This window comes from Lepus europaeus, chromosome 8, assembly GCF_033115175.1.
Source record: "Lepus europaeus isolate LE1 chromosome 8, mLepTim1.pri, whole genome shotgun sequence".
Classification (NCBI taxonomy): domain Eukaryota; kingdom Metazoa; phylum Chordata; class Mammalia; order Lagomorpha; family Leporidae; genus Lepus; species Lepus europaeus.
In genome coordinates this window covers 97,802,288-97,817,199 of record NC_084834.1, presented here as the reverse complement: position 1 = coordinate 97,817,199, position 14,912 = coordinate 97,802,288, and the positions used below count along the sequence as shown (strand labels likewise).

The 14,912-nt window shown below is 39.2% G+C and overlaps 1 protein-coding gene across 1 annotated transcript in view; it reads right to left on the bottom strand.

The window, feature by feature from the left end:
• ANTXR2 (ANTXR cell adhesion molecule 2) overlaps positions 1-14,912 on the bottom strand; it is a 157,540-nt gene that overhangs the window by 118,431 nt on the left and 24,197 nt on the right. Inside the window, exon 8 of the mRNA XM_062198612.1 lies at positions 1,139-1,199. Coding sequence (XP_062054596.1) covers positions 1,139-1,199 — 61 coding nt within the window. The remainder of the gene's footprint in view (positions 1-1,138; positions 1,200-14,912) is intronic.

Genomic DNA, 14,912 nt, shown 5'->3' with positions numbered 1-14,912 from the left:
CCTGGCCAAACCCTGGCCATCCAGTCATTTGAGGAATGAACCAGCAGATGGAAGATTTCTCTCTCTCTCCTCCCTCTATAACTCTGCCTTTCAAATAAACAAACAAATCTTTTTAAGAAATAAACAAATAAGTAAATAAAAGGCCAGGCCCAGGTCCAGCAGAGTAGGAAGCTCTGTGGTCAACGATACAATATATTTCGTTTCCTCCTCAACTACACTGAATCACCATCTAAAATTTTTTATTTATTTACTTTCATTCTAATTGAAGGCAGAGACAGAAACATAGACAAACAGAAAGAAATTTCCCATCTCTTGGTTCACTCCCCAAACGCCTACAATGGCTGGAGTTAGGCCAGGCCAAAGCCAGGAATTCAGTCTGGATCTCCCATGTGGATGGCAGGGCCCAAGTCCTTGAGCCACCACATGCTGCCTCCAGGAGTGCACATTGGCAAGAATCTGGAATCAGGAGCAGAGCCAAGAATCTAACCCAAGCACTCTGATATGGGATCCGCGCATCCCAAATGGCGACTTAACTGCTGTGCCCAACACTCACCCCTCTGTATTTCTACAAAGAAAATCATGTTACAGTGAACTCTCGGTCAGACTTGAGGAAGATACAAATGGTCCAGAAAGAAGTATACTCTCTCTGGGCAAAGACGCTGAGAGGTGCAAACTCCTGAGTCTGTTCTAGCATAGCTGTTTGGCCACCTGCTTCCTTCCTGCCACACGCCCGGGAGTCACTTCCTTAAGTGCCTAACGTGGGCGATGCTGTGCCTTGGCCAGGGCATTAAAGCAGGGAGCTCACAGTCTAGAGATACTTGACTATCTAATCAGATAAAAGAAATGATTTTTTTATTGTATTTGTCACAGGAAAGGTCTCACATGTGAACTAAGGGTACAGAAGATTCTAAAAGCCTGTCACACAATATGCTCAATTATTTAAAATAACACTCCCATCTTAAAAATTTGAATTTAAAATAGAAATATTTCAAGGAATTATTTAAAAATTCTTACACAAAAAAAGATGCCAAAAAAGTTAATTTTGCTACTCTTCTTCCAACATGAGTTTCAAATCATATATTTTAGCTATGGAAAAATACAATTTCTTACATGATATTTTTAAATTCTAAACACTCACCCCCCACACAGACACTTGAGGGACGCAATTCCAGGATTTCGGTACATGACTGAGCCAGTATCTAAAAAAGAAAAAAAGACAGAAGATCAATCTAAACAACTAAATTATAACATGTTAAGTGTAAGATAACTAATAATCCTGAAGTCCTCTCCTTTCTTCAACAGATGGCAAGAAAAATCTATGAACTATTACATATGCAGCTACCAGGCTCTCAGGAACATCCACGTTGTCTCTCTGGTTATTCTAAGGATGTACTGTGGGACCCTTATTTATTAGAGTAGATCCAAATAAACACAAGCAAAGGTACTGCTGCCTGGGGTATGGATGAAACTAAAATTTCCTGATAACCATAAAATCCAAGTCGAGCCTCCCCAACAGGCAGAAAGAGAGCAAAGAAGGCTCCTGTTTAATAATGCTGCATTATTGTGTTTTCTGTACTTGAATACAGTCTCAATAAAGAAGCGTTTCTTCATCTGACACTGGCGTTTTCTATTCCGATTCTCAGGCTCAGTTCCCATGGGTGCTAATCCCCCTCACATGCATCCAACATGACACTTCCAGAACACAGACTCCTTGTATGAGCCAAACATTATTCTCGAAAACACAGACTTGCAGTGAAGCATTCCCAGAGCCCAAGAATAGATCGGCTCTTCTTAGCTCGTTCCAAGAAACAGAAACCACCATACAAGGCACGAGGCTACAACTGAAAAATAACAATGATGAAATCAGCTGCTCCTAACGGACACAACAATCCTGCCTTTATTTTTAGAACTGCTCTGCACCACATTATCAGAGTCAGACAAGTTCCAGATGATCTCTGTACAATGTTCCTTTCTGGACAGAAGCTGAATGCAGATGATGTACAGTGATTTCTAGTATCCCCTGCTCCTAACTAGAACAGGAAGAAGAACTGTTTACAGGAAGTAGAAATGCTCTCCCTACTCACAGTGGAAATGTGAATTCTTAGCATCTAAAACCAACAGTGTTGAATCATGAAACGTTGGTTGCAAAATACGCAGCTCTGCCAAGGGGCCATCATTTGCACTTTTTTAGATTACTTCCCGTGAAACCAAAGTTTCACTTTGTGATTGAGGCTTCAGGGATTAGAAAACAAATACAGTAGGATTTCATGGGTGAAAAATATGCATGAAACCTATCTAAACTCAGAAATTACCAAAGACATTCCATAGGCACTCAAAGACCTTTTTGAGCATAAACAGAGACTCTTGGTCTGTGACTTTATCGACTGTAACCACACTCACCCCATTTCCGGCAAATGAACAGCACTGTTAAAGCTCAATGTGCCCTCAAGGCTGGTGCTCTGGCGCAGTGGTTTAAAGCCCTGGCCTGCAACGCCAGCATCCCATATGGGTGCTGGTTTGAGTCCCAGCTGCTCCACTTCAAATCTAGCTCCCTGCTAATGCACCTGGGAACACAGCAGAGGAAAGCCCAAGTCCTTGGGCTCCTGCACCTACATGGGAGACCCGGCAAAAGCTCCTGGCTCCTGGCTTCAGATCAGCTCAGCACCAGCCATTGCAGCCATTTGGCCAGTGAAACAGTGGATGGAAGACCCCCCCCCCTCTACTTTTCTCTCTATAACTCATTCAAATAAGTAAAATAATCTTTAAAAAAAAAAAAAAGGCTCAGTGTGGCCGCTAGAAGGGGTAATCTCTCTAATCACTAACACCTTTAAGTATTTTTGACATAATTCAGCTGATAACACTCTGAACAAAAAAGGAAAGAAGAGCTTTGTAAGAATACAGGGAGCCACAAAGGTTCCAACTAACCACATGATAACTGTAGCTTTGGCCCCTCTGGGATAAAAGTGAGGGTGAGCCATGAAAACAAAAGGCCCATGGAAAACACAAAAGCCCCAAATGTATCTTGCCTGCTACCAGTTCTGAAGGAAATTTTTTTAAAGATTGATTTTTATTTATTTACTTGAAAACCACAGTGACAAAAAGAGAGTAAGAGGGGAACAAGATGAGAAAGAAGGTGGCGGGAACCTTCTACCCAGACTTTCACCCCCTAAATGCATGCAACAGCTGGGGCTGGGCCAGGCCAAAGTCAGCAGCTTGGAACTCCATCTGGACCTCCCACATGGGTGGCAGGGTCCAAGCAATTGGGCCATCATCTGCTGCCTCCCCCACGCATTAGCAGAGAGCTAGGAATGAAAGCAGGACCCCACCCAGGCAGGACCCCACCCCAGGCAGGACTCCATCCAGGGCACTTTGGGATGTGGGCTTCCCAAAGTGGGAACTAACTCAGTGCACAATTCTCCCTGAAATAATTTTTTAAATAAAATATCAAAACAGAGACTATTACAGAGGCTCACCGCATCTTCCAGTTTACAATCTCTTTATTATTTTAGTCACACCTTTATTAGCATACTGTAACATGTTTCAAGTAACAGGGAAAATTAAGGGTTTTAAAGATGGCTTCATTTATTAAATGAATTAGTTTTTAAGAATCTCTTACAATAAGGTTAAATCAGAAGGTTGCTCTTAAGCTCGTGTCAGGGAATATATCCCAGAATGACTTCTGTGAAATTCGTAAACTGTTTTCTCTAGCCTGCTAGTGTTGACCATAACTTAATCAGACCTCAGGAAAACTTCAAACAGTATTCATATGTTGCCTTCCTCCTCTCACGTGGTCTAATCCATCAAAACATTTCTAAACGAACGAACGCTTCAGTAGCAGGATGAATGAGCAATTCAGCTATGGAGCTCTCCCAGTTGCTAAAGAAACACCTTCAAGAACTGTGGATGGCCTGCAGCTCTGAAGCCAGACCCTCTCTGTCCCCTGTCAGGAGTTTTAACTTTAAACATAAGGCTCTGGGTGATGTAGCCATCTACAACTCTGTTGTAACAGAGTCTGAGACTAAATGCATCAAGTTACATCAAGCAGAGATTAAGAATAACTAAGCTTCACTGTGTACTTACATCCCATGTGGGATCTGTGCTTAATGTGTTGTCTAATGTGCAGTGATGCTGTAACTAGTACTGAAACAGTATTTTTACACTTTGTGTTTCTGCGTGGGTACAAACTGATGAGATCTTTACTAATTATATACTGAATCGATCTTCTGTATATAAAGATAATTGGAAATGAAAAAAAAAACCTGTTGTTAAATTGGAAATGGCATAGAAAATTAATTTAAAAAAAAATTATGTAGGATCTCTGTCTTTAATGTGCTGTACACTGTTATTTAATACTATAACTAGTACTCCAACAGTATTTTTTTCACTTTGTGTTGCTATATGGGGGCAAACTGTTGAAATCTTTACCTAATATATACTAAACTGATCTTCTGTATTTAAAGAGAATTGAAAATGAATCTTGATGTGAATGGAAGAGGAGAGGGAGCGGGAAAGGGGAGGGTTGTGGGTGGGAGGGAAGTTATGGGAGGGGGGAAGCCATTGTAACCCATAAGCTGTACTTTGGAAATTTATATTCATTAAATAAAAGTTTAAAAAAAAAAGAATATTTACTACCAAAAAAAAAGAATAACTAAGCTTCATTACATCCTGCAGTAAACTGTACAACGCTTACATGAGTTTAATATTTGCATTTATTTTAATACAGTAGGTTTTCAAAGAAACTGTATACTTGAATGAAAAGGTGCCTCCAGTAACAGATCTGTTGAAAGGTAAGCAGTGGAAATCATGAGCCAGAAAACTGGCATCACCATCTGATGCCGTCCACAACATTACCTGCTCCCCTTTGGAGTTCACCACCTTAAATCTCTTTGGGCCTTATTAGAGTGCATAACTTAGCTCATCTGGTAAAAGAGAAACTCTTTAAGGACAGAAATAGGATCTATAATATCAGACAAGCCTTTCAGTACCTGATATATTGTTTCGTACATGCAGTATAACTCAAAAAGTCTTAGAAAATTAATCAAATGCATAAATGAACAAAATATTAAAAATGCCTAGCTAACTAGCAAACCAACAATCATTAGGACTAAGTCATGATACAGTGTGTTTATGTGAAAAAAAGCATCAAGTCCTTGAATAAATTATTATTATTATTATTATTATTGGAAATCCAGAAACCTGTAATTTGAAACAAGCTCACAGACACCATTTATAAATGAAAAAACAATAAGAGAAGGATGGGAGAGAAGAGGAGAGTTTATGTACTTTCAGAAAACAGGGGTGAGCATCGTGATGCAACGGGTGAAGCCGCTATTTTGGGATGCCCACATCCCATATCGGAGAGCCTGATTTGAGTCCCAGCTCCTCTAATTCTGATTCAGCTTCCTGCTAATGTGCCTGGGTGGCATTAACAATGGCTCAAGTGCTTGGGATCCTGCCACTGGAGATGACGATGGAGTTCCAGGCTCCTAGCTTCAGCCTAGCCCAGCCCCAGCTACTGTGGGCATTTGGGGAGTGAACTAGCAGATGAAAGATAGATGGCTGACTCTCTCTCTCTCTCTCTCTCTCCCTCCCTCCCTCCCTCCCACTTTGTCCCTCTCTCCCTGCTTCCCTTCCTTTCTCTCTATGCCTTTCAATTAGATGAAAATAAACATTTAAAGAGAAATAAGTATTTGTCTAAATTTTGTTTTCCTACATAAAGAAAGCAACAACAAATCAAATTAATTTGATGTTTGAAGAAATGGCTTACACCATCAATTTTTAAAACTCAATTCCATTAAAAATAGTTCACAATCTAGCTTCATGAAGTAATTGTATAAGTTAAAATGCTAAAGATATCACAATGTGACTATTACATATTAAACTATCATCACCAAACAATGGACAAGCAAGACAAGTCTTCTATAAACCCTCTGGTTCATTCATACCAAATTAAATACTGTTACTAATTGGTTGGGCATTGGATCAGATGTTCCATCTATGATAACTGAGACAATCTCTCTCTCATTCTCTATACTTCCATCATCTGTACAACAGAGGAACAGGCAAGAAAGTTTCAACAATTAGGTGTTTCCATGTGTCTTCAATATATTCCAACAGAAACAAAGTATTTTTGAACAAAGATCAGCCCTAGGTGACACCAGAGAGATCACCCTAGACCAAATTTGCAGATAAATCAAATGCTATTAATAAAATTGGGACTTTAAGCCATATACACTAAGTTCAAAATCTTATCATTTAAATATTGGGACATAAACACACACACACACATACACATAAAAATACAAAACAGACAAGAAACTTCATGCTCACCATGAAAAACACATTTCACTGAAGTATCTATTCACTCAAAAATTAATACTAGTATGAAAGATGAGTACTTACAAATGAAAAATAATACGTGCATTATTATATAATCCCTACCTTTAGCTCCCCAAACATTAATATGGATGACAAAGAGTCAAACTTTGTAAATAAACTTAGTAAATAAAGTACTAATATCAACAGTCAAAAACTCAAAAGAATTTCTAACACAAGTATCATTTGCTGTGTACTTATTCCAGGAACTGTACCAAGCACTTTATCTGAATTTCTTCAGTTAATTCTCACAAGTCTTATGAACAGTTATTATTTTTATCAGTATTTTATGCATGAGCAATCTAAACCAAGAGATTCTTTAAATTCCCAAGAAAAATTCGCTTTCAAGTAATAGTAAGCCAGATGTTCTCAGGTTTGGTTGAGGCCAACACCTGTTCTTCCTACCAGGGAACCCAGGTTTGTGATGGACTGACTCACCATTATGAAACCTATTAACAACCCGCAAAATTTACCAGCCTGTTTTTACTGGACTCCTTTAATACTACCCAAAACAATCTAAAATCTGGATTCTCTCTTATCTTCACAAGTATGTCACTAAACGTTTATTCTTAATCTTAGCAGTTTTTACATTTGTTGTAAAATTTCCAGCACCACTGGCTTTGGATAAATTAAAATTGTAAACCATCCTGTAAATTAGTAACTTAGCAAATAATCCAGATCCTTAGGGCCCCTTCTTCTTTTTTCTTGGGCATCTCACTTAATTATTGCCCTCCATCTCACATTTATTTTTTTCAGGTAAAATACTGTCCTTCCCACTTCTCAGCATCATCCAGAACCTTGAAGACAACAGAGGCCACACTGCAACACCAAGCTACCAGAAGCCCTAACTCTGGTTTAGGGACACAGCAAATGCCTAGAAAACTAAAAACAAAATGTGTTTATAAAAAATTACATTTTTTATTTGATCTTAGAACACTTATTTTATTAAATTAACTGTGCCAACAATACTTAGGTTTCATGGTTCTAAAATTCTAGAACTAGCCTGAGTCTTAGATACAGCAAAGGCATTTGGAATGGGATACACAGGTTTTTGGATCTTCTCTCTCTCTCTCCCTGGCTATCTCTCCCTGACTATATCTCCTCCATCTCTCCTCTATCTCTCCTCTCCTCTCCTCCCCTCTCCTCCCCTCCCCTCCCCATTCTCTCCCTCCCTCCTCCTATTTTTCAGAAAAGGGAGCCAATTTGGGGCAAATTTTTTATATAGATTAATCTTTGAATCTCTGCCCCTCAACTGTCTCACCCAGATTGCTGGACACACAGAGGCTCTTTTTCTGAATATAATCACTATCTAGGTTTGTCTTACCTCCCAAATATCCCATGTCAGTGTACCTATTATTATTTCATGAACTCATGCATATTGCTGGCTGAGCATCCCTCATTCAGACATCACAAATCTAACTTTTCCAAAATCCAAAACTTTTTGAATGCTGGCATGATACTGCAAGTGGAAAATTCCACACTGTGAAACTTTGTTTCATGTGTGATATCCCACAGGAGCAGCTGGATGGCCCAGCAGCTAAGAAGCCAGCTGAGGCATCTGCACACCACATGGATTCAAATACCTGGGTTTGTATTTTAGCCCCAGCTCACAATTCCACCTTCCTGCTAATGCAGGTCCTCAGAGGGACCAGGTGATGGCTCAAGTAACTAAGTTCTTGTCACCCAGATGGGAGACTTAGACTAGCTCCTGGCTTGAGCCTGGCCCAGGGTCAGTCACATGAGGAGAGAACCAGCAGATGGGAGCGTTCTCTCTTTGTCTCTCTCTCTCTCTCTCTCTCTCTCTCTCTCTCTCTGCCTCTCAGATATCGTTTTAAATTTGCAAGGCAGACAGAGATATGAGATATGAGATTATACAAAATTACCATCAGATCGTGAACCTACGGTGTATATATGAGACATAAATGAATTTCAAATACAGGCTTGAGTCAGATGCCCAGGTTATCTCATTATGAATATGCAAATATTCTAAAGTCTTAAAAGAATCCAAATCACTTTGGTTCTGGGCACTAGCAATAATGGATACTCAACCTGTGATATGTGGATGTGAGCCTGTGACCCTTCAGACAACCGAGATAGTACTGTAACCTCAAGACACAGGTGTCCCCAGATCACACTGGTTACAAAGAGGGTTCCTATCTCACTTTCCTACAGGCTCACATTCATGTCCTTATAATTACTTCATATTCACCAGATAAAGTGACAGGACTGTCAAGGAACTATCCAAAGCAGAAATAACCAGAGAGAATACAGAAGGTCTGAGTTTTTTGAGCATCTTCACTTGATTTCTCCTTTCTCAGAGATTTTAAGAAACATATGGAACCGTATTTTGAGAACCTGCAAGTCACTGACACGTTTACATAATGGACACGTGTTACCATAGCAAATTATGGGACATGCAAGACACAGCTACAGGCATATTATGGCCTGAAAAATGCCACAATGATTATAGTTACAGCCTTCTACTTCTGGCATTCAAGGGAACACGGAATGACTTAGTGGAGAGTTATAATTAAGATGTACCCAATATAAAAATCTAGCATAGAAATAATTATGATTGGGAAATAAAGTCATAATTTAGGACCTGTGGTGTTTTTGAGGTTTATGTTGAATTTGGAAGAAGTATCTAGAAATTAGGCTCTGAAGATCAAACATCTAATTTGAAAAACAAAAAGGGTACCTTTTACAGCTAACATAAGCCAAGATAGATTTAAATATCCATTTTTTTTTTTTAGTTTCTAAATGGTAGTGGGAAGGAGACTATATCTGCAAAATAACTGACCATTCAAGACCAAAAATAACATTTTTAATGAATAGTAATACTACATATTCAAAACTCAATCTAATATAAAAAGTATACAGTACAATGTTATCAAACAGTAATTGCTCAGTTAATGTTTACTGCTTTTAGTTGAAAATAAATGTAATACTTTCTCAATTAAGAAAAGCACAATGAGGTGTGTGACACTTCATGAACCATTAAGCACGTAAAGAAAAACTACAGAGTTTAGCAAGGAGTTATCTGAATTAACATGATCACATTTTCAGTCACACACAATGAAAAAAAATTTGTTCAGATAAATCTAAATTTGGGTAATCAATGGTACTCAGAAAACTCTGGACCAGAAACAAAAAATAAAAGAAACAATAAAAACATTATGAACAATATGAAAAGGAACAAATATAAGATACACATTATATTAGATAAGCTGATTTTAGATAGGATATGTAAAAAGAGAAAAGGGATATTAAATTCCATCAAATGGGTTTTTTTTTCTGTGATTTTTTAAGGTCAATTCTAAATAATAGGGCTATTTTCCCTTAAAATGGTCATATTTCATTACATTTAAATTCACATATGCTACCCAAACTTCTGTAACACTGCTCTAACTCTATTAAAGAATTCTAAGTATTCATCCTAGCAATAACTTTCTCACGCGATTTTGGGTGTATAGTGTCGCCTACCACCACTCACTGCTTTAATTCACAAACACCCCCGGTGGTCCTCAGCACAGGGAGGCTGCTAGTTGCCATGATTGCCAGCATGCCAAAAAACATCAGTAGAAGAACAAATTCTAAAAAAGAAAGCATTTTTTTCTGATTCAAAGAGCTGCTTTAAGCACTACAAATACATAGATTCCTAACTTTGATTCTTATAAGGAAAAATCCCTGAAGAGCATTAGTTCTAAAGTTCCCAATAAAATGAAGCCTTGGTAATTAACCCTCTTTGTGTATGGAATGAATAGCCAAAACAATCACAAAGACATTTCTCATACTCTTGTTTCTTTTCAATATTCAGATATGAAAATTTTATTTGCTCTCTACCAAACATCCCAAATATATTTTTCTCTAATAAGTCATACTTTAATTAAAAATAATGGTCATATGTAATCACATGTTTTGGTTGAATTCATTCTTTAAAAATGTTTGGAGCTTCAAAATATTATCAGTTGCTCAATAGCAGGCACCACTGTGACCTATTTCTCAATATGGATTCTCTCTTCTGCAAGAAGGTCATAAAGGTACACGTGACAAATTTCTAAACAAACTCTTAAAAAGAGAAAGCTCAGGAAGAGTGTAAGTCACAATCATTGCCTTTTACTCTTCCTATCTCAAAACAAAGCAAAAAATTGCTTTGACTACAATTTTGGTTAAAATATGCCCACAGTACACAAAACAAAAAAGAGGCCAAATGACACTTAAATTACTCTGTACTTCACAACTGTAGTTTTTATAATGAATCATATTACCAGGTCTTTTTTTTTTACCACAACATAGAAAAATGTCAAAAATGGATTGTGACTTAAAACGAAAGCTCACCTGCCTGTACTTCACCTTCACAGTTCTATGAACAGCACCCTCTTCCAACTGGGGAAACTGTTCTCCACTCCATCTGGCCCTAGTGAGGTTACCTTGTTCTCCTTCTCTGCCTGGCCCCTAACCCCTCGTCATGGGTGGGCATATTACTAGACTAGTTTAAGTAACATTGACATGATAACTGGTACAAGAATGACAAACGGCACAACATACAGTATAACATACAGGAATGAATAATGGAATCAGAGCCTTTACCTGGGACCACACGCACTGATGCAGAAAGAAATGGTATGAACTTTTTTTTAGCGGGCTTGCTTATGTAGGCCAATAACACATTTGTTTCTCTCCCTTAAACTAGTATTAACTGGATTACTGTCACATGTGATCAAGAAATTTAACACAGAGGAACACAGTAAGGCAGTAAAATCAAAGTTATAGGGTCAGTGTTGTGACATGGTGGGTAAAGCCACAGCCTGCAATGCCAGCAACCCACATGGGTGCCAGTTCATGTCCCAAGCTGCTCCACTTCCAATCCCACTCCCTGCTAATAGCCTGGGGAAAGCAGCAGAGAAGATGGCCCAAGTGTTTAGACCCCTTCTACCCACATGGGAGATCCAGATGAAGCTCTTGGCTACTTGTAGCCACCTGGGGAGTCAACCGGAGGATAAAAGATCTCTCCACCTATCTCTATGTAAATCTTTCAAATTAATAAATAAATCTTTTTTAAAAATCAAAGTTATAAGAATTCAGAAATGTTTTTAATATTCAGATATGCTATATTATAGAAATATAAAATATATTTTTAAAAACTTGCAGGAATTTTATGTATCCATTGACGAATTAAGCAATGATTACTTCCCAACACTAGATCATACATTATATTGAAAACAGGGGTTGGCAGAATACAGTCACAAGCCTCATAGTATGTGGCCGGCACCTCGGCTCACTAGGCTGATCCTCCACCTGCGGTGCCGGCACACAGGGTTCTAGTCCTGGTTGGGGCGCCGGATTCTGTCCCAGTTGCTCCTCTTCCAGTCCAGCTGTCTTCTGTGGCCTGGGAAGGCAGTAGAGGATGGCCCAAGTGCTTGGGCCCTGCACCCGCATGGGAGACCAGGAGGAAGCACCTGGCTCCTGGCTTCAGATCGGCACAGCGCACCGGTCATAGCAGCCATTTAGGGGGTGAACCAACAGAAAGAATGCCTTTCCCTCTCTCTAACTCTGCCTGTCAAAAAAAAAAAAAAAAAAAAAAAACAAGCCTCATACTATTAACGGGAAGAATGTTCTAATGAGGTATCTCATCTGTATTCAGTATTAAATATCTTTAGATAAAGAGAAGCCCCAACTCTTCTAATTTATAGTGATCCTCACATTATAGTCAGCGTTCTATAACAGAAATCCTGAATATCAATTTCTAATTTTGAGAAACTCCTAAATGTAGTGGCTCTTTGCTCCTGAATGTGTTTTTACTGTTGCTCAGACATCAGATTTTTCATCAAACCATGATTTTACAAATAGAGGCTTCCACAACTACACAGTCAACATTCACAGCACAGCCTGCCGAAAGCACTTAAGCTAAGGTCTTATCAGAAAGTTTATTAGGTACCCAATTCTCCTATGAAAATGATTTACCTAGAGAAAAAGTGTGTTTGCACCATCTTCTTACTCCACGATAATATAGTTTTAGACATCCCTCTGAGATACTTTTCAAACAAAACAACAACAGACACTACTAAGAAAAACAATTTAGCTCCAAACATCAAATGAAGCTTGTATTTCCAGCAGTATGGATGAAGTTACTTTTTGAAAAGTATATTGCATTTTTCTCTTTCAAAGTCATCCACTCCAGTTTTATTTAAATTTCCTACGTGTATGGGTAGCCATTCTCCTCTCATTTACACTCCTGTATTTCCCATTAGGGACTTAGAAGCTCAGGCATGAACTGCCATCACTTAGGATATAACGTTCCCAATTCTTTTAGACCAGAATTATTTATAAAACAAGCTTCACAACTGATTCGTCTGTTTCAACTTAATACTTTCTGAGACATTTTTGTTTTAAAAAAATGTGGAAATAATTCCAAATAGTAATACATCACATGCTCCCCCTTTTTTTGGAAATAAGAGGGGGTATAAACAGAATAGTTTGATGTTTATTCTTTCCATATTATTCACCAATCTGTGGTTTTGTTTTATTTGTAATGCTTTCATCCTCAACACTGTATTATGAAACACTAAGAACCCATAACATAAGACACTCTTATGTCAGTCTGGTCTTTAACAGTTCAAATAAAATTTATTTTCAAAAATAAGTTCCATAATCACCTTCCAAGAAACCAAAACAGAAAGTTTTTTTTTAACAGTCCATGGTTTTAAAGATAATTTGAAGTGAAAAACAGAAGTATATGCTTGGGTTTGTGGGTAGTGGGAGGGGAGGAGGAGTAAGAGGAGAAACAATGACTCAGTTCTGCAGTTTTCTCAGTGTGTTGCTGTCACCAGACTTCCAGCTCCCTAAGGGACATCCCCCACTGGGATTTTCTTTTGGCAAGCTCAGCTTCTCTCTCTGCCCTCCTCCACCTGGAGCAGTTAACACTCCCCCCTTCTGCATCAACACTCTGTCGACGCCCACTTCTTCATACCAGTCAGAACAGCCAAGTTACATTTGACACACCGCCTTCCCGTCCTGTTAATCCTATCTGTGGTGAGCTCTGAGGCTCTCTTGGTTCTGTAGTGCTCACCAAATTTACCTTTCCATTTCCAGTCTGCCTTCCATCACGATAATAATAACAACACCTAGTATGTGCCAGCCAACGTTTGCCATATCCCTAGGAGCTCAGCAAGAAACCAGGAGTTTATACCTAGAGGTTCAGCCCCTCCCTGCTTCTGACCTAATTCTGATAGGGCAGAGAGTTTATTAGATGCTCTCGTCATGGCCCTTGACCTAGTTTTATTCTGAAAGACTCAGAGTCCCAATGCTGAAATAAGGACTGCTGTTTCCTCTTTAACAACTGGCTTTCTACTCTGAATCCCTCCTTAGTCCTGGAAGTTCCCCACCCTCCCCGCTGTAAGCATTATGGCTCTCTTCTGAATGTGGGGTCCTGAAATTCTACTTTGCTTTTGTCATGGGAACACTCAGTGTTGTCTCCCAGTTGTTGCCTGGATCCTGACTTCATGGCCTGAGAATCTGGAACTAGGAAACCCCAAATGCTCGCCTTCGGGTAGCTACACCACCCAGAAGTCCTTGTTGAACTCCCTGCTGAATCTGATCTTCTAACATCTCAGTGCCATGTCCTTGTGTAACTAAGACTTTAATCATGTGGCTTGCTGGCCACCTCTTCTTTGGACTGTCCTGGAGACACACCCAAGAGCCCATCCTAGCTCTGCCACTCACAGCTGCCCACCACTCCTAGTTTCCCACCAAACCTCTTCAAGGCCTGCTCTTGACTTAAATCACTGGTAATAATTAACCTCATTTAATTCAAAACACAGCTCAGCAAAATGAAAATCATCATCCCATTTGGTTTAATTTTAACCTTGAGAGAAACCACATTACAGGACATAAGGCAGGTCTCGTGCCTAGGCAACAGCAGCTGAAATTCACACGCAGGTCTTCCTACTCCCAAACTCATACTGTCTCCAATTATATAAGGTTTCCCTTTAGCATATCTCACGGGACAACTGCCAGATATGTATACCTCCCCAACTTCCACATCATCCTGTAAGTTAAGAGAACACTTCTCCTAAACGTTCATGCTACCAGAGAAATCCCACACTCTAAATCAACCTCCTGTGATTAGCCGATTATTTATGAACTAAGTGTCAATCCCCTATCCAAGTATGTGAAGGTCTCTATAATCTGGAATCCGACTATTTGTCAATTTATCTGCTCCACTCTCCGTAATCCTAGCCCAACCACATTTCTTCCTGTGACACTCGGTCCAGGTTGTTCTTGAAGTTCTGCATTACTTGCGTCTGTTTAACCCTACTCCTAGTGGCAGAGCTCAGTTCAAATCCTACAATGAGAAGTCTTCTGCAACTTTATAAAACCAAATCTGTCCTCTGGCCAGGCCAACTTCCACTCCAGTCACATGGCATTCACCACCAATTCTGTCACAAAGTCCTTTTTTATCCCAGAAGGTGACTCACAAAAATTACCTCAAGTCCCCACAGTAAACCTTAAAGATTCCAAACCTGGAATCAGCATTC